This window comes from Corythoichthys intestinalis, chromosome 16 (assembly GCF_030265065.1).
Source record: "Corythoichthys intestinalis isolate RoL2023-P3 chromosome 16, ASM3026506v1, whole genome shotgun sequence".
In the NCBI taxonomy this organism is placed as follows: Eukaryota; Metazoa; Chordata; class Actinopteri; order Syngnathiformes; family Syngnathidae; genus Corythoichthys; species Corythoichthys intestinalis.
The window spans coordinates 7,036,490-7,054,862 of NC_080410.1; the positions used below are offsets into that span (position 1 = coordinate 7,036,490).

At 39.9% G+C, this 18,373-nt stretch overlaps 1 protein-coding gene across 1 annotated transcript in view; it reads right to left on the reverse strand.

The window, feature by feature from the left end:
- The window catches only part of eps8l1a (EPS8 signaling adaptor L1a), a 29,836-nt gene extending 14,204 nt beyond the window's left edge, over nucleotides 1-15,632 (reverse strand). Inside the window, exons 1-7 of the mRNA XM_057818005.1 lie at nucleotides 15,551-15,632; nucleotides 14,584-14,701; nucleotides 14,449-14,504; nucleotides 6,259-6,391; nucleotides 3,756-3,844; nucleotides 3,606-3,680; nucleotides 668-816 (exon numbers count right to left, since the gene is read on the reverse strand). Of these exons, the coding sequence (XP_057673988.1) occupies nucleotides 668-816; nucleotides 3,606-3,680; nucleotides 3,756-3,844; nucleotides 6,259-6,391; nucleotides 14,449-14,504; nucleotides 14,584-14,701 (620 nt within the window). The 5' untranslated portion in view covers nucleotides 15,551-15,632. The remainder of the gene's footprint in view (nucleotides 1-667; nucleotides 817-3,605; nucleotides 3,681-3,755; nucleotides 3,845-6,258; nucleotides 6,392-14,448; nucleotides 14,505-14,583; nucleotides 14,702-15,550) is intronic.
- Between the last annotated feature and the right edge of the window lie 2,741 nt (nucleotides 15,633-18,373).

Below are 18,373 nucleotides of genomic sequence, written 5' to 3' on the forward strand. Positions count from 1 at the left end.
GGTTCTGTGTGTTTTGCAATGTTTGTAACTTGAAGGCTGCCAAAAGGAGTGACGATGAACTGTGAGAGTTTTGATCTAGTCTAGCGACCCCTCTGGAAGAGGCAAAGCTCTTACTGTGATCGTGATGACCCTTTTATTTTCGAAGGTGATCAGTTGGTTTAATTAACTAGATTATATCCGTTCTAAAACTAGATATTAATTAATACTGTAGCGCTTGCAAAGATTGGCAGCGGAATGTTGCTTCAGTAAATTAGCACAGGAGTCTAGCTCTCTTTTCACCATCAATGGAAACGTTGCGCTGCCGTATCGATTGCTCCAATAGGAGCATCGCATTGCTGTATTGAACACACCGATCCTGCGGCGCTGACAGTGGTAATGACGCTACAATACGTTTATGTTGAATTTTATTTTGTGCGCTGCATAGATTTTCTTGTGCGCAGAGTATGTTCAAGCAGTGCGCGATTGCGCAATCGCGCAGCTTAGAGGGAACATTGCTTTCAATCCACCATGAAGCTAAGTTTTAGAGTTTTTGTATGTATGTATGTATGTTAATGGAAAAATACATGTAAAATAATATTTAAAGCAAGTACTTTTGTACTTTTACTTGAGTTAAAAAAAAAAAGAGTACTTCATCCACCACTGGAGAAAAATAAAGACACACACATACCAAGGAGAAGTCCAGTTGGGCCCTAACTCTATCCAGAGCTGCTTTTCGTCTTCAGCGAGATGCTCCTGAAGTAGCGAAACAGCACCAGTCGTCAGCGCGGGACTGACGACTGACCCGCCTAATGTTGGCCCACCTGTGGTTTTCACCAGCTGTAATAGAGCCACTGGTCAGTATTGTAATACAGCGTATGGGTCATTTTTTAAATAGGGTGCCATTTGGATGTAACAAAGTGGTCACTAACAGTGGGGACATTTTGTGCTAAAGTTAGCCATCAGCAGATTTGCTTTGCTAGCCAACGTGACTACATGTACTATACAGTGTATCACAAAAGTGAGTGCACCCCTCGCATTTCTGCAGGCGTCTTTTGAAGACGGTACACATGAAAGGCCGCCCGTCTCATCAGACCATAGGACATGGTTCCAGTAATCCACGTGCTTTGTTGACATGTCTTCGCAAACAGTGTGCAGGCTTTCTTGTGTACCGTCTTCAGAAGAGAAAATGACAAGCAGTACTCAATTTGGACATTTAGTGATGTCCGTTTTTTCATAGGGGTGTACTCACTTTTGTTGCCAGGGGTTTAGATATTAAAGGCTATATTTTGAGTTATTTTGAGGGGAAAATGAATTAGCCATTATATTAGCTGCACACAGACTACTTTTCATTGTGTCAAAGTGTCCTTTTGTCAGTGTTGTCCCATGAAAAGATATACTTAAATATCTGCAGAAATGTGAGGGGTGTACTCACTTTTGTGATACACTGTATATACAGTGGGGCAAATAAGTATTTAGTCAACCACTAATTGTGCAAGTTCTCCCATTTGACAATATTAGAGAGGCCTGTAATTGTCAACATGGGTAAATCTCAACCATCAGAGACCGAATGTGGGGGGGAAAAAACAGAAAATCCCATTGTTTGATTTTTAAAGAATTTATTTGCAAATCATGGTGGAAAATAAGTATTTGGTCAATACCAAAAGTTCATCTCAATACTTTGTTATGTACCCTTTGTTGGCAATAACAGAGGCCAAACGTTTTCTGTAACTCTTCATAAGCTTTTCACACAATGTTGCTGGTATTTTGACCCATTCCTCCATGCAGAGCTCCTCTAGAGCAGTGATGTTTTGGGGCTGTCGTTGGGCAACACAGACTTTCAACTCCCTCCACAGATTTTCTATGTGGTTGAGATCTGGAGACTGGCTAGGCCACTCCAGGACCTTTAAATGCTTCTTACGAAGCCACTCCTTTGTTGCCCTGGTTGTGTGTTTGGGATCATTGTCATACTGAAAGACCTAGCCACGTCTCATCTTCAATGCCTTTGCTGATGGAAGGAGATTTTCACTCAAAATCTCTCGATACATGGCCCCATTCATTCTTTCCTTTACACAGATCAGTCGTCCTGGTCCCTTTGCAGAAAAACAGCCCCAAAGCATGATGTTTCCACCCCCATGCTTCACAGTGGGTATGGTGCAATTCAGAATTCTTTTTCCTCCAAACACGAGAACCTGTGTTTCTACCAAAAAGTTCTATTTTGGTTTCATCTGACCATAACACATTCTCCCAGTCCTCTTCTAGATCATCCAAATGCTCTCTAGCGAACCGCAGACGGGCCTGGACGTGTACTGGCTCCAGCAGGGGGACACGTCTGGCAGTGCAGGACTTGAGTCCCTGGCGGCGCATTGTGTTACTGATAGTAGCCTTTGTTACTGTGGTCCCAGCTTTCTGTAGGTCATTCACTAGGTCCCCCCGTGTGGTTCTGGGATTTTTGCTTATGGTTCTTGTTATCATTTTGACGCCACGGGGTGAGGAGGGAGTTGAAAGTCCATGTTGCCCAACGACAGCCCCAAAACATCACTGCTCTAGAGGAGATCTGCATGGAGAAAAGGGCCAAAATATAAGCAACAGTGTGTGAAAATCTTTTGAAGAGTTACAGAAAACGTTTGGCCTCTGTTATTGCCAACAAAAGGTACATATTACATAAGTATTGAGATAAACTTTTGGTATTGATCAAATACTTATTTTCCACCATGATTTGCAAATAAATTCTTTAAAAATCAAACAATGTGATTTTCTGGTTTTTTTTCCACATTCTGTCTCTCATGGTTGAGGTTTACCCATGTTGACAATTGCAGGCCTCTCTAATATTTTCAAGTGGGAGACCTTGAACAATTAGTGGTTGACTAAATACTTATTTACTCCACTGTACATTACTATTTATATATTCACCCCACTGTACATTACTATTTATATATGTATACTTGAAGAGAAATCCATAGTTTTACAAAAAACCTTTTGAAATGATTCAATTCAGTTAATTTCTTCGCTATAATAGATTTACCAGAGTGGACACGTTATGATCAACCACACTGAACGTACGTCATAAAACTGTAAAATCAAATTTTTAAAGGAGGCAGTTGAATTTCCCGCCACTGGTGTGACGTTATCGCAGAAAAGTCATTAAGTCAGAAAATGTCATTAATAAATGGGGAATTTGCTCAAAGGGACACTAATACAACTTAACAGAGTGGACAGTGACACTGGGGACGAAGAGGAAACTTTTTTTTTTTTGGACATAATATAATTTAAAAGCAACACACAATTAAAGAAACTTTATCCAGGACAATAAAATAACAATTAGTTTTTTTTTCTCTACTTATGTTAGTTATTCTATAGATTGAATTTGAATGAAACATACTTGGGACATAGCAAAATACCATAACAACGTTTTTACCAGAAGTACATTTAAAAAACAGGATTTAGGATCTGTAGCCTTGAATTTATAATGGACAGCAATTGATAATCCACAAAAAAAGGTTGAATGAGTAATTGTCCAACTTTAGTGAAAATAGATCTTATTTTATGCTGGGGACACAAATGGCACCCTATTAAAAAATGTCCTGTATGCAAGAATGGCTATTATCCCAAAAGTGAGAGTGATTCACCAGTAAAAGTGGCAAAAAGATATGATGCAGCAACTCTGGTGCAGTCGGATCAGTTATGACTGACTTGACGCGATCCTGAAGTAATAAATTAACAGGTGTGTGACGTTTCAAGAGTAACAACAAGTTTACAAATTGCTCGACTCATCTTACCAGCAAACTAAAGGAGTACTTGATCTTCTCAAATATGCCCACAAATTCCTCCTCTGATGGAGGAACTGCTTTCAGCGTCATCAAGTCATCTGCAGAAGCACAATTATCCATTACTTCATACTTCATACAAATAATGCAATTAATAAACTGCAAATCTATACTAGGGATGTGACAATACAGTACAGTGGTATGAAAAAGTATCTCAACCTTTTGGAATTTGTTATATTTCTGCATAAAATCACCATCAAATGTGATCTGATCTTTGTCAAAATCACACTGATGAAAAAATAGTTTCTGCTTTAACTAAAACCATACAAACATTTATAGCTTTTCATATTTTATTGAGGATAGCATGCAAAAAATGACAGAGGGAGGGGGGGAGGGGATAAGTAAACCCTCTGCCTAGGGAGACTTAAAGAGCAATTGAAACCAATTTTTACCAAACAATTTAAGTCAGGTGTGTGCCCAATCGCTGTTGAGTGGTTTAAAGGTGCCCTGCTCACTATAAAACACATGCCTGGTAAGAATTGTCTTGATGAGAAGCATTGTCTGATGTGCATCATGGCTCGGTCAAAAGAGCTGTCTGAAGGCCTGCGGTCAAGGATTGTTGATTTGTACAAAGCTGGGAAAGGATACAAAACCATCTCTAAAAGTCTTGATTTCCATCAATCGACAGTCAGAGAAGTTGTCTACAAATGGAGAAAGTTTGGCACTGTTGCTTCTCTCCCAAGGAGTGGCCGTCAACCAAAGATGATGCCAAGAATTCACTGCAGAATACTCAGAAAGGTAAAAAAAAAGAACCCTACAGTGTCTGCTAAAGACTTACAGAAATGACTGGCACAGTCCAATATCTCTGTGCACACATCAACTATATGTAAAACTACGGCCAAGAATGGTGTTCATTGGAGGACTCCACGGAGGAAGCCACTGCTGTCTAAAAAAACATTGCTGCTCGTTTAATGTTCGCAAAAAGGCACTTGGGCACTCCACAGACGTTTTGGCCAAAAATTTTGTGGACTGATGAAACCAAAGTTGAATTGTTTGGGAGTAACACACAAAGCATGTGTGTAGGAAAAATGGAACAGCTCACCAACATTAACACCTTATCCCCACCATGAGGCATAGTGGAGGGAACATCATGATTTGGGGTGCTTTGCTGCCTCAGGGCCTGGACAACTTGCAATCATAATAGAAGAATGAATTCAAAGGTTTCTCACGATGGATGCTGCAGCAATACAATGATCCAAAACACAGAAGTAAATGGTTTCAGAAGAACAAAATACATGTTCTGGAGTGACCAAGTCAAAGTCCAGACTTGAACCCCATTGGGATGCTGTGACATGACCTAAAGACAGTCATTCATTGTTACGGCTCACTCATCATCACCTTCACACTCTCCCCACTGACTCTGCTCTGCACACCTGTCACCAATCACCACACCTGCCAGCCACCTACCACTATAATAGATGGGTCTGCACATCATTCGACGCCAGAGCAGAATAAAAGTACAGGTCACCCTTTTTGCTGACCTTGCGACTCAATTGTGCTTATTTTCTCTACAGCAATGCCGAGCCAACCCAGCTTTCCAGCACATCCAAGAATACTGCAAAGCCACCACTTCTCAACTTTCCCTGTGTTTAATAAACACATGTTGGACTTCGGATTTCTGACTTCTTTTTGTTGTGCTTTTGGGTCACACCGTCTAGCCACCGTAACATTCATGCCAGACATTCCAGGAATTTGACTGGACTACAGCAGGTTTGTAGAGAAGAATGGGCCTAGATTATTCCTGATCGATGTACCAGACTGATCTGCAGCTACAGGAAGCGTCTGGTTGAAGTTATTGCTGCCGTGGGGGGGTGGGGGGGCACAAAATATTAAATATGATGGTTAGCTTGCTTATTTTTCCCCCTTCTGTCATTGTTTGCATACTATCCTCATTAAAATATGAAAACTTATAAATGTTTGGGTGGTTTTCGTTAAGGCAGACACTGTTTTCTTCATCCGTGTGATTCTGACAAAGATCACATTTGATGCTGATTTTATGCAGAAATGTGAGAAATTCTAAAAGGTTCAGATACTTTTTCATAACACTGTATATCAATATTGTGATTTATCATGATTGTATTTGTATTGTATCCCAATAGGTTATCGATATGCTCCTGGACTCCTCCCGCCAAGAATTGATGTATCTTTTTTAAAAATATGTCACTCTTTAGGAGAGGAACTAAAAAAGGTTCCATTAGAATAATTTCTGCTGCCACTGATGGCGCTAGACTTCATATTCATTTTGACTGGAACGGACCGAAATCAAAAGAGAGCCTGTGTTGTTTCGAAGTGGAACTGGTGGGAATTCGTCAAAGCGCCTGTGGTGTACGGCGCACCAAAAAATTAGGCAGTAAGAAAAAAAACTGACGTTAAGCCCAAATCTGAACTGCATTTGGCAATGACAACTATGACACCAACATTTATTCAGCAGCATGTAGATACTGTATGTCCTCACCGCCATCTTGGCTTTGCTTCCAACTCTTCCTGCTTCTTTTCTTCCTCTGATTGAGAATACTTTGTGCCTCAGCCGCCTGCTGCAAACGCACCATGAATCGCTCGATGTCATCGAAACAGTGGTTCAGAATCGCCTTGTGAAAGTGGACAAAGTTATAGTCAGATTGGCTTGTAATATGACGAGTTATTGCGAACACATTCCTGAAGAGAAAGGTTTTCTGCTATTGATGTACAGTATATATCATGTTTATTTCACGACACTACCTACCAAAAGAATTAAGATGGTAAAAATACAGTGTTTTTCCAGTCAGTGCACAAATATCAAACAAATCTCCCCAACATGCATGATAAATATAGATATACTAGGTGATCCGAAAAACAAACAAAAAAAAAAACGCCCTAAATTTAGATAGATTTCTTTTGTTGATTTTGGAGGGACAGGGGAGAATAAAAAATGACTGTAGCTATAATTACTGTATTTTATTTTATTCAGAATATCATACATCGTGATAAAAAATAAAGAACACCTAGGTGACTTGAAGTTCCGCTCTGAGAGCCCCAATTTGGCCAAATTTCAAAATTGTCCTATATGCATGTGTGATACATCATTGGAAAGCTTAAAATCTCAATTTTCTGGGGGAAGAAAAATTTTGAACAGGAGGGCATTTAAAAAAACCAATTCCAGCGAAACCCTAACTGGAGGTAAGAGCACGCGAGAGAAGCATTAAAGATTCCATGATTTTAACGAGATAATATCGCGTACTTACCTTGTTTCGATCCAAAAACTCCATGTAGCATGTATCATTGAGTGTCAAGACACACATGTGAATGGCCACAGCCGGATTTTTGGGGGATTTTATGGGTGAAGCACGGTAATATAACAAGGGTCATGATGCAGAAATCGCAGACATCGAGGAGTGGTCAAGATTTTCTTTTTAATGTATTTACCCTTTTAAACTTTTTTTTTTTCAAATTGTCTTTGTTTGGGTCGATTATCATATAAAATATTGGGGAAAATGCAACATTTACAAAAAATACAATTAGGCGATAGTTATGAGGTAGATATCAATAACCATTTTACAGACATCATTTTTTTCATTGTGACGTAATTTGTTTAAAAGTTTAAAATATGCGAGGGAATAATTTAAAAAAAATATATATTTTTTAACTAAATATTAGACATTTAATGATTCTAAACTAAAAATGACATTTCGAATAATAAATATGATTACTGAACGTTTTATGGCTGGGTTGAAAGAAAAGCAGTTGCGTGACGTCTGTAAATGGGAGTTTCCAGGGTAAAATGGTCAAATTAAAAATAGTTTGGAGGCTTAATGCACCATGAATCAGCTATCGTAGCATCTAGACATATTGTTCTATCAAACACAACAGTTCTTTTGGCTCAAAGTACAGCAGTTTAGGTGGCTGAGTGGTTAGCACACCCGCCTCGCAGTTCTGAGATCAAGAGTTCAATCCTGGGCTTTGGCCTTCCTGTGTGGAGTTTGCATGTCCTCCCCGTGCCTGTGTGGGTTTCCTCCCACATCCCAGAAAAATGCATGGTAGGCTGATTGAACACTCTAAATTGTCCATAGGTATGAGCATGTGCGTGAATGGTTGTACAGGTATGTCTCATTGTGCCCTGTGACTGCCTAGCAACCTGGCTGTGTACCCTGCCTACTATATATACTATATTGTATGTTTTATTTGTGCACGTGTCACATATAGTACATCCAAATGTTGGAGGAAATCACAAAAAAGTTACAAAATTAAGGGCAGTTATTTTAGGTGTTCTGTGTGTATACGTAACGGTAATGGTTGTATTTATAGGCAATTGGAGGAAGTATGAATAATGACTAAAATGAAAGAATGAAAGTAAATGATAAGACAAATAAGGTGGTTGTAGTAAAGTAATTATATTATACAATGCTGGCCAAAAGTATTGGTACCCCTGCAATTTTGTCAGATAATGCTCAATTTCTCCCAGAAAATGATTGCAATTACAAATGCTTTGGTAGTAATATCTTCATTTATATTGCTTGCAATGAAAAAACACAAAAGAATGAAAAAAAATCAAATCATTATCATTTTACACAAAACTCCAAAAATGGGCTGGACAAAAGTATTGGCACCCGCAGCCTAATACTTGGTAGCACAACCTTTAGACAAAATAACTGCGAACAACCGCTTCTGGTATCTGTCAATGAGTTTCTTACAATGCTCTGCTGGAATTTTAGACCATTCTTCTTTGGCCAACTGCTCCAAGTCTCCAGGTGCCTTCTCCAATCTGTCATTTTCAGATCTCTCCACAGGTGTTCTTTGGAATTCAGGTCTGGACTCATTGCTGGCCACTTTAGAAGTCTCCAGTGCTGTCTCTCAAACCATTTTCTAGTGCTTTTTGAAGTGTGTTTTGGTTCATTGTCCCACTGGAAGACCCATGACCTCTGAGGGAGACCCAGATTTCTCACACTGGGCCCTACATTATGCTGCAAAATTTGTTGGTAGACTTCAGACTTCATAATGCCATGCACATGGTCAAGCAGTCCAGTGCCAGAGGCAGCCAAGCAACCCCAAAACATCAAGGAACCTCCCCCATGTTTGACTGTGGAGACCGTGTTCTTTTCTTAGAAGGCCTCGTTTTTCCCCTGTAAACTCTATGTTGATGCCTTTTCCCAAAAAGCTTTACTTTTGTCTCATCTGATCAGAGAAAATTCTTCCGAAACATTTTTGGCTTTCTCAGGTAAGTTTGGAAAACTCCAGCCTAGCTTTTTTATGTCTCTGGGTCAGAAGTGGGATCTTCCTGGGTATCCTATCATACAGTCCCTTTACATTCAACGCCGATGGATAGTACGGGTTGAAACTGTTGTACCCTCGGACTGCAGGACAGCATGAACTTGTTTGGAGGTTCTTTATCCACCATCCGCACAATCTTTTCGTTGAAACGTCTTGTCAATTTTTCTTTTCTGTCCACATCTAGGGGGGTTAGCCACAGTACCATGGGCTTTACACTTATTGTTGACACTGCGCATGGTAGACACAGGAACATTCAGGTCTTTGGAGAAGGACTTGTAGCCTTGAGATTGCCCATGCTTCCTCACAATTTTGCTTCTCAAGTCCTCAGACAGTTCTGTGGTCTTCTTTCTTTTCTCCATGCTCAATGCGGTACACAGACGTTGAGTCAACTTTAATCCATTTTAACTGGCTGCAAGTGTGATTTAGTTATTGCTACCACCTGTTATGTGCCACAGGTAAGTAACAGCTGCTGTTAATTACACAAATTAGAGAACCATCACATGATTTTTAAAAAGGGTGCCAATACTTTTGTCCGGCCCATATTTGGAGTTTTGTGTAAAATGATAATGATTTAATTGTTCTTTTCCATTTTTTCATTGCAAGCAAAACAAATGTAGATATTACTACCAAAGCATTTGCAATTGAAATCATTTTCTGGGAGAAATTGAGCATTATCTGACAGAATTGCAGGGATGCCAATACTTTTGGCTGGCAGTGTATAGTAATTAGCTGCAATTTTGATTCTTTAAAACAGTACTTCTCAAATAGAGGGCCGCGCCCCCCACCAGGGGGTGCAGAACAATGCAGGAGGCGCATGTGACTTCAGGGAACATACTTTTTTGCTGTACTGGAATAAACTGTAACTGCACATTCACTCAGTGGGTGGGAGTGGTGCTTTCATTCTCAGAGTGTGCGCAGTATTTTTGAACCAATCAAGAGTACACAGCAAAGAGCAATGAAGATATAAAGAGCTAAGACGAGGAAATATGTCGACGCGTATGTACACTGTAAAAATTGCTGTAATTTTGTGGCCAATTTTGAATGCTAAAATACTATTTTTGTGTTAAACAGTTTATTACTGTAGTTAGCAATGCATTGTGGGTATTTAGCAATGCATTGTGGGTTACCAACATTAAAGCAACAAGACAAATGCTGTAAACGGTACGTTAATGTTTCAATGACATGACACTACTGTATTTTTTGGAAACAAAGTTTTGACTGAAAATCTGGAGCATGGTCAGAAATCTGACATCTTTTACATTGTGGCAATAGAGACTATGCTTTTTGCCAATTTAAATTAAAATACCTAGACACCGCAAATAATTTGCCATCAAATCCTGGAGGACCTAATCACCCATAATTTGGATGTTGGAGACGCTTCAGAGAATGACTTTAGATTACATATGCTGCTCTTCAGTGCTTTTTCTTCAACTTATATTGGGATTTATGTGTACCGATTTATAAACGGTAAGGTAATTAAGTCTTACTCATATTACCTAAAATGTTTTATATTGAACTAAAGTTCAGAGGATTGCTGGATAGCGATGTATAATATTGATGTTTATCCGTCTCGAGTGCCAGTTGAGGGCAGTTTTCTATTGTTTTGCAAAAGATGCTTCTGAGTGAATGTTTTGGGGAAATGAATAAAAGGTGTTTGCCGTTGAGCGGTTAAAAAGGCAAAATCCGAGTGTCTCATATGTATCCAACAGTGGAGTTATAATACGATAAAATTTATTTTCAATTATTTCTCTATTTATATTACCATTTATTTAATAAATTTATTATGTTTATGTTTTGATGATGTTAGTAGTTTTACATTTTTATGTTGCAAATGTTAGCTAAATGCATTAGCGTTAGTTGTAGTGGATGATGTATGACTGGTTGAGCCTCAGACTACAACACAATCACATCGACGCAAACACCAGACTATATGTTTTGTTGGCCTATAGCAGGGGTGGGCAAACTATTCCACAAAGGGCCGCAGTGGGTGCGGGTTTTCGTTGTAACCTATCAAGAGGAAACCTTTTCACCAATCTGGTGTCATACAAGTGCAATCAGTTCATTGCAATCAGGTGCATCTTTTTTCCCCGGACCTATTATTGGTTAAACTGCCTGTGCTTGATCAGTTGTAACAAAGACCAGGACCCACTGCGGCCCTTGAGGACTGGTTTGCCCACCCCTGGCCTATAGGCTATTATTATTATTTGACGTCGCCTCCATTCTATTCTACTCATATGTTATATGTTTCTTGTTGTATCCCCACTCTGATCTAAACTGGCCCTTCTCCAAAAATTGTAGTATTCCATCACCCTGAAGGCTGATTTATGCTTCTGCGGACCTACGCCGTTAACGCGGACCCGATTACGACCCTACACCATAGCCTGACGTGCACCTCCAAAAAGTCCTGACTACACATCACATCAACGCGCGTGACGTGACCATCGCAGGACCGTGATTGGTCCGCTTAGAACGTTGTTTCTGGTTCAGCACAATAACAACACCATTTTCAAACATTCGAAAACGACTTCTGTGTCACCTACGCTTCAACATTTGTATTGACAACATTTGTTGTTTAATATTGATTAGCTGCAGCTGCAAATACACACGTTCCATCTCCATTACCATTGCTGTCAATGACCGGAGAAAAAGAGTCCCCCAAAACCATACAAAGACAAAGTCGTACCCATCTAGTGGTATGGCGGTGAATTACTGTGGAAACATCACTGGCTGCGACAAACTTTGTCCCCATGTCACACATGAGACCAATGTTTATATTTGGAGTAAATTTGACAGGTGCTTTTTTGCTTCAATTTTTTTTTTACAAACTCTTGCCTCTTCATATTGGAGAACCCATGCGAAGAATGGGGGTATTATGGACAATTATATTTCGGGCATTGTTATGAATGTACTTAAAAATGAATGAATATGGTTGGCTGTGGAAGGTTTTTTATTTTTATTTTTTTTACAAACCTGCAGTGTGTACGTAATTATTTTCTCCCGACGTATTAGGGCAGCACCTCGTTTTAGAAAACCCTCCTAGGTGTAGACATGGCCGCAGAAGCATAAATTGGCCTTTAGCCTGCTGCCACTCCACCTATCAGGGAATTCATCTTTCAATCACTCCTAATTAACGCCACCTGCAACTTGTTGAGCTGTGCATTTAATGCATGGCCTCCCAAAGTCAGTATCAGTTCGTCAATGATCCAGCACACTCCAGCTGGTCGTTTGTCCTTGACCGATCACCACTTCTGACCCAGCCTGTCCTGCTTGACGCGACTACGCCAGAGTTCCGGCCCAATCAACTTGCTCAGCCTGTCCTGCTGGACCCGACTACACCAGCTCTCCAGCCCGATCAACCTCCTCAGCATGTCCTGCTTGACCAGACTATGCCAGCACTCCATTGAGCTCAACCTGTCCTGCTTGACCCGATTACGCCAGATCTCCAGCCTGCTCAGCCTGACCTACACGACCCGACTGCACCATCTCTCTAGTTCCTGTCCGTTTTCACTGCCTGCCAACACGATGAAATAAAACCTGTTCTGTTTCGCACCTGACATCAGCATTTTTTTCTGTACTAGACGGAAATATATGCATTCATAGACTGTAAAGTCATTTTCCCAAATAATACCGTTAAAACACTGTACATCGTGAAAAAACGCAGCATATTGCAGCTCCTCAGTTGCCCGCTCTTTACTGTGAATTCTAGTAATACAGGAGTATACAGTTTTTCCTGGATTACTGACTACTACTCTTAAACATTTTTTTATTACCAAGACTGTAAAGTAACAGTCTGGTAATGACAATCCTGCTGACAGACTTTTACTGTATTTTCTAGAAATACAGGAATCAACAGTTTTTCTGGATTATGGACTATTACTGTGAAACATTTTTACATTACCAAGACTGAAAAATAACAGTATATAAATGGCAACACTGCTGCCAGCTCTTTACCGTTATTTTACACTGAAATTTTTTACAGTGTAGCGTTTGGCTTTGACTTGTAATACAGTGGGAGACAAGGAAAGACCAGTCTGTTAACTGTATCTAGAAATGTTTCCAGCGGGCAACAGGAAGCCAGATCAATTATAGATGTCACTTACAAACATTACACCCCAATCACATTGATAAGCCCACACCATAGCAAAGGAGCTGACCTGCAGCATAAAATTCAAGTTAAATTGTTTGGCATATTGTACTCATGAGTTAATGTTTCTAATCAATTTAACTTATTATTATTTATTTGATTTGATTAAATCTTATTTTTCAGTATCAAATGGTAAAAAAATGTACCTTAAGTATATTTTTACAGTTTGGATGTGACTTTTTTTTGGTTTTAATTCAGGTAAATTGATGCGCTTGAAGTCTTTTCTGTTACAAACAAAACAATGTTAATAAAATATTGAAAACTTTTTTTCCCTTTCATATAAAAAGGACACACTGTTATGCAGAGGTGTACTTATGATAAGAATAAATTTATAGACAAATAATAATAATTTGCAATGGCGGCAGAGAGTTGGGGGGCACACAACCTGTATGTCTTCCTGGGGGGCAGTAACATAAAATAATTGAGAAGCACTGCTCTACCACACAAACTACATCCAGAATTTTAAAATATGCTGAATGAATACACCAATAAATTCTTTATATTTGAATGGTTCATGATAATTAGTGTTGCAGTGATACCATTTTTTTGGGCTCTTGGTATCAGCCGCTATTGTACCGATACTAACTTGTTATTTTTCAATAAAATATACTGTATTTTCTTTCTTTTAATACTAAATGATTGCATACTCAATTGAGTGTAAAGTAATTGCTATCATGGCTTGATCAGACACTGCTTAATTCATTAGCTGCCATTCAAGGTATTAGATGTCAAATCCATTTGAAGTGGGAGAATTGTCAGCGAATGAACAATCGTTAATTCACTGCCACCCTCTCACTTCAAATGGATTGGACGTCTCCAAATGATAACCTCGTTTTAATTCACAGCAGAAGAATAGTTGGATGCCACACGACTGGTCGTCTATCTTCTTGGAACGTCCGACTACCGCTCATTCATATATGGCAGCCACCCATCTTGGGTAGGGTGACCAGCGGTTGGAAACTAAATCTCAAACACTACATATTGAGCAGCATTGCGCGTTATTTCTTAGTACCCCCTGATACTGATGGTGTAATTTTACTTCAGTATCGGTATCAGTATTGGTGCAACACTAATAATAATAGAAAGTAAAGTTTAATGGATTGAGTAACCTCCAGTTAAAGCTCCATCTATGTTAGACAAATAAAACCAAAAGAATTAAGCAATTCTTCTGTCTCTCTTCTCTAGCAGCAAAAGCACAACCTTACATAGAAAGATGAAAAAATAGTTATGACTGAAATTCTGTCGTGAAGCACTTACCACTTCTCTCTCTGCATTTAAAGATGAGGGGTTTGACTCTTCATTGGCGTCATTCTCTGAGCACATAGTAGGATCTTTGCGTCAGTTTATAAGCTTTAAAACCTTTGTGGATGTTAACAGATGAGTACAGGATACCTCTATCAGAATCCGTTCTTTCAGGAAGCTCATTACGAAGAATCTGGTGCTTTGGGACGGGCATGACTCGGACGCCTGAAGGCTTTCGAGGAATCAACTTTGGCGGTTGTGCTGACATCTGTTAAGTCAAATCATTCATAGATACTATTATGTCACATACATGTAATGTAACGTAGTACCGATACGGTGCTAAAATGACGTCACCGGTATCGGGGAGTGCGAAGAAATGGAGTGCTTATCGCCCTTCTCATGATAGTTTCACTCTTGTGGTGTCCAATTATCAATCTGCTGTGAATGTAAATTAATTTAGCAGTCAAAGCTTATATTAATAATTTTAATTCAATAATAATTTAATTTAATAATTTATAAATATAAATTAACATTTTTTATCTTTCCATTTCAAAATAGCTTGTTTTTCTCATAACATTGGTTCGTAGAATATCGTAGATTAAATTTCCTGACCCAGGTATCGATTATTGTTGTATCGCCATATTCTGAGCCATGTATCGCAAATCACATCGTAGCGGGGGGTACCCAGAGGTTCCCACCTCTACCTTCCACATTAAAAATCCCAAGTAAGGACAAACTGACATATATAATTTTATATATTATGTTGGGTTGGAACTTGAATTCTGAGAATTAAGCGAGCATTCCTGCATTCTTAGAAGTGACGGATACACTCTACAGGAAAAACCACCAACACTGGCTACAAGGTATGTGGTGTGAAGCAATCCTCCAGAAAGTTCCTCTGCATAAGTCCTTTCTATCATCTTTATACTGATGTTCGCCAACTTAAACAAAAATCCTTTCTCTTGAAGACAGGATGAAATGTCAAAGCTTTTCACGTATTCACATTCTGAGCTGAGGATGAGAGTGACAGTCATCATACTGGGGCACACCCACATTTACAGACAGTTTATTTGCAATGAATCAGCATGCGTAAATTATTATTGATGCATTACTGTACCTTTTGTTGCGGTCTGAGGGTTTAAGTCCAGGCTACAGAAGACAATCTTTGTGCGCTCACTGAGCTGAGCTGTTTACACGAGCACGTCCCACCTACTACAGAAATGCAGGAACGAGAAAAACGAGTCTGACTTTAATCTGTGCCGCTTTCACTATATTCCTCCAACCTCACTGCCTGATGACCACCTCCCAAGGGGTGTGCAAAATTTTGGCATACCTGCAAAAATTGTATTGATATCAAATACAGAAGATGTATGAAAAACAATTTAAAATGTGGGCTACTTTAAATTTACAAATACTGTATGTGAGGAGAAAATTAAAACATTTTCGTTAATTAAAATCGTTCTGTATTTCAGTTTGTGGAGTGAAATTACGGAATGGCATTGATGTGGAGACAATGCAATGCTCAAGTAAAACCAAGTTTAACTCTGGAAGGCCCGGGTTTTTTTGGGCTATAAAGAAATACCAGAAAGGCGTCAAATGACCCCGATACAAACTGACTACTTGGCTTTGTCAAACAAAAGACCACTCAAACAAGCAATCGAGCAGACAACCCCCCTACACACTCCTGTGGAGTCGCTGCCTAGGGGGCCGTTTACATGGTGAATCTCTGAGAAGACGAAACATTTCATGTTTGCATCTACTAACGCTTCTCAAAAAATTTGCATATTTTGATAAAGTTTATTATTTTCTGTAATGTACTGATAAACATTAGACTTTGATATATTTTAGATTCATTATACATAACTGAAGTAGTTCAAGCCTTTTATTGTTTTAATATTGATGATTTGGGCAAAAAAGTAAAGAAAAACCAAAAATCCCTATCTCAAAAAATTTGCATATTTCATCCGACCAATACAAAAAGGTTTTTTTTAATACAAACAAAGTCAACCTTCAATTAATTATATCAGCTATGCACTCAATACTTGGTCGAGAATCCTTTTGCAGAAATGACTGCTGCAATGCGGCGTGGCATAGAGGCAATCAGCCTGTGGCACTGCTGAGGTGTTATGGAGGCCCAGGATGCTTCGATAGCGGCCTTAAGCTCATCCACAGTGTTGGGTCTGGTGTCTCTCAACTTCCTCTTCACAATATCCCACATATTCTCTATGGGGTTCAGGTCAGGAGAGTTGGCAGGCCAATTGAGCACAGTAATGCCATGGTCAGCAAACCATTTACCAGTGGTTTTGGCACTGTGAGCAGGTGCCAGGTCGTGCTGAAAATTAAAATCTTCATCTCCATAAAGCTTTTCAGCAGATGGAAACATTAAGTGCTCCATAATCTCCTGATAGCTAGCTGCATTGACCCTGCCCTTGATAAAACACAGTAGACCAACACCAGCAGCTGACATGGCACCCCAGACCATCACTGACTGTGGGTACTGGACACTGGACTTCAGGCATTTTGGCATTTCCTTCTCCCCAGTCTTCCTTCAAACTCTGGCACCTTGATTTCCGAATGACATGCACAATTTGAGCAACAGTCCAGTGCTGCTTCTCTGTAGCCCAGGTCAACCGCTTCTGCCGCTGTTTCAGGCTCAAAAGTGGCTTGACCTGGGGAACGCGGCACCCGTAGCCCACTCCAAGCAATGGCATTTTTCTTTTGCTGCAAAAGGCACAACAATGGAAACATTCAACATATTTAAATTAAAAATATTGTTAAAACAGTAAATTAAAGCCGACGTTCTGCCTTTTGCTGTTTTTAATGTTAAGTAGCACTGCTGCGCACGCCCAATGTGTCGTGTGCGAGTGCTGACGTTATCGGATGCAGAGCAAGCCTCCCCAAGCCCCCGCAATCGAATCCCTCCACTTTGGAGGCAGGATTTTTGTGTCCTTGCCATCCATCTTCGCCGACACTATATGAATGCGAGGCCACTCAGCAACACAGTCATTGCGTCTTGGTGTCGCAGAGTCGCTATGTAGACTGCTTCTAGGTGTGAACGGGGGGTTTCACTCTGGATAGCTGCAATTAGCATCTTGAATATTTGTAAATCCAGGGCTCCCTTTGCTTTTTCAAACACGGAGGAACACGGAGATGGTCAGTCGACGTGTTCTACAATATGATTGACATGGCAGCACTGAATGCATATGTCTTGTATCAAGCACACATTGGAAGGCAAGAGAGACGGGTGGATTTCTTGGTGGGTCTTGCAAAGCAATTGGCTCACTCTCATGTGGGCGGAAAGAAAGCCCAGAAGGAAAAATTGCTTCGGCAACAACCTTCAACACCTAGCCCTGGGAAAAGGGTGAAGTGTCATTCAGTGTATCACAAAAGTGAGTACACCACTCGCATTTCTGCAGATATTAAAGTGTATCTTTTCATGGGACAACACTGACAAAATTACACTTTGACACAATGAAAACTAGCCTGTGTGCAGCTTATATAATACAGTTAATTTATCTTCCCCTCAAAATAACTCAAAATATAGCCATTAAGATCTAAACCCCTGGCATCAAAAGTGAGTACACCCCTTTGAAAAAACGTACATCCTTAAATGTCCAAATTGAGCACTGCTTGTCATTTTCCCTCCAAAATGTCATGTGACTCGTTACAGGAGTGCTGTCAGCATTGCTGCAGAGATTGAAGAGGTGGGAGGTCAGCCTGTTAGTGCTCAGACCATATGCCGCACTCTACATCAAATTGGTGTGCATGTCTGTCACCCTAGGAGGAAGCCTCTTCTGAAGACAGTACACAAGAAAGCCCGCAAACAGTTTGCTGAAGACATATCAACAAAGCACATGGATTACTGGAACCATGTCCTATGGTCTGATGAGACGGGTGGGCTTTCTTGTGTTGGGTTGAACAAGTAATTTTGAGAATTTCA